General features: G+C 49.4%; 1 protein-coding gene across 1 annotated transcript; it reads left to right on the forward strand.

Moving 5' to 3' along the window:
- Positions 1–209: 209 nt before the first annotated feature.
- LOC113962851 (transcription activator BRG1-like) lies at positions 210–645 on the forward strand (the record flags this gene model as incomplete). Its single annotated transcript, XM_027673631.1, has 2 exons — positions 210–304; positions 452–645. Coding segments are annotated over 2 exons (270 nt in total), but the record flags the coding sequence as incomplete, so codon positions are not given.
- Between the last annotated feature and the right edge of the window lie 1280 nt (positions 646–1925).

Genomic DNA, 1925 nt, shown 5'->3' on the forward strand with positions numbered 1-1925 from the left:
AACCAGGACTAAACCTGATAGGGATGAACCAAACTGGGACTAAACCCAACAGGGATGAACCAAACCAGGACTAAACCCAACGGGGATGAGCCAAACCCGCCTTCCGTGGCTCAGTTTTCCACCCAAAGTTTTCCATTCCCGAGGGAACTGGGGAGGGAGCAGGACCTTGGCCCTGGCCAACCCTGGGCGAGGCTTTAGGGTGATTTTAGGCCCGGTCTGGGTGGGTTTCTGACCCCATTTCTCTTCCCCCACTCCAGGAATCCTTCTCCGAGCACTTGGGCTTCACGGGCGGGATCGTGCAGGGGTGAGTCGGGAATTCCCACTGGGGAAATCGGGAGGAATTCCCAAACTCCAGGGGCTCCTGGGGGGGCGAGGGGTGACCCAGGACCCCCCAAAAATTCCCCAAATCCCGTTTTTTTTCCCTGATTTTGCCCGTTCCCACCCGCTCCAGGCTGGATCTGTACCGCGCCTCCGGGAAGTTCGAGCTGCTGGACCGGATCCTGCCCAAGCTCCGGGCCACCAACCACAAGGTGCTGCTCTTCTGCCAGATGACCTCCCTCATGACCATCATGGAGGATTATTTCGCCTACAGAGGCTTCAAATACCTCAGGCTGGACGGTGGGTGACCCTCAGGGGGATGGGTGGGGGGTCCCAGGGGTGGGAAAGGGGCCCCTGGGAGGGGGCGGGTGGTGGGAACAGGTCTGGAGATCCCCAGGGATGTGGGGTCAGGGAGAGGGGAGAGGGGGAGGTCAAGGTGTCAAAGTGGGTGTTGAGGTGAACATCAAGATAATGAGGTGGAGATCAAGATATCAAAGTGGATATCAAGATATCAAAATAGATATCAAGGTAGATATCAAGATATCAAAGTGGATATCAAGGTATCAAAGTGGGTATCAAGGTAGATATCAAGATATCAAGGTGAATATCAAGATATCGAGGTAGATACCAAGATACCAAAGTGGATATCAAGATACCAAAGTAGAGATCAAGATATTAAAATAGATATCAAGATATCAAGGTGGATATCAAGGTAGATATCAAGGTGTCAAGGTGGAGATCAAGATATCAAAGTGGATATCAAGGTATCAAAGTGGGTGTCAAGGTGGAGATCAAGATATCAAGGTAGATATCAAGGTATCAAAGTGGATATCAAGATAACAAGGTGGATATCAAGACATGAAGGTGGATATCAAGATATCAAGATGGATATCAAGATATCAAGGTAGATATCAAGATATCAAAGTGGAGATCAAGATATCAAGGTGGAGATCAAGATATGAAGGTGGATATCAAGATATCAAGGTGGAGATCAAGATATTAAAGTAAATATCAAGATATCAAGGTGGATATCAAGATATCAAGATGGATATCAAGATAACAAGGTAGATATCAAGATATGAAGGTGGAGATCAAGATGTGAAGGTAGATATCAAGATATCAAAGTGGAGATCAAGATAACAAGGTGGATATCAAGATATCAAAGTGGAGATCAGCATAAATATCAAGGTGTCAAGGTGCAGATCAAGATATCAAGGTGAATATCAAGATACCAAAGTGGGTATCAAGATATGAAGGTAGATAGCAAGATATCAAATTAATCTCCTGATTAATCCCCCAAGTGCCTCCCCTGAGCCCCCCAGGTCAGGGTTTAACCCCCTTGGACCCCAGAGTGCCTCCCTGAGACCCCCAGGTCGGGGTTTAACACCCCCAAACACCCCCTTGGACCCCAAAGATCCTCCCTGAGCCCCACAGGTCGGGGTTTAACCCCTTTGGACCCCAAAGGTCGGGGTTTAACACCCCCCAGACACCCCCTGGGACCCCCAAGTGCCTCCCCTGAGCCCCCAGGTCAGGATTTAACCCCTTTGGACCCCAAAGTGCCTCCCCTGAGCCCCCCAGGTCGGGGTTTAACCCCCTTGGACCCCAAA

This window comes from Neopelma chrysocephalum, unplaced genomic scaffold (genome assembly GCF_003984885.1).
Source record: "Neopelma chrysocephalum unplaced genomic scaffold, ASM398488v2 Primary Assembly neopelma1_185581, whole genome shotgun sequence".
Taxonomy (NCBI): Eukaryota; Metazoa; Chordata; class Aves; order Passeriformes; family Pipridae; genus Neopelma; species Neopelma chrysocephalum.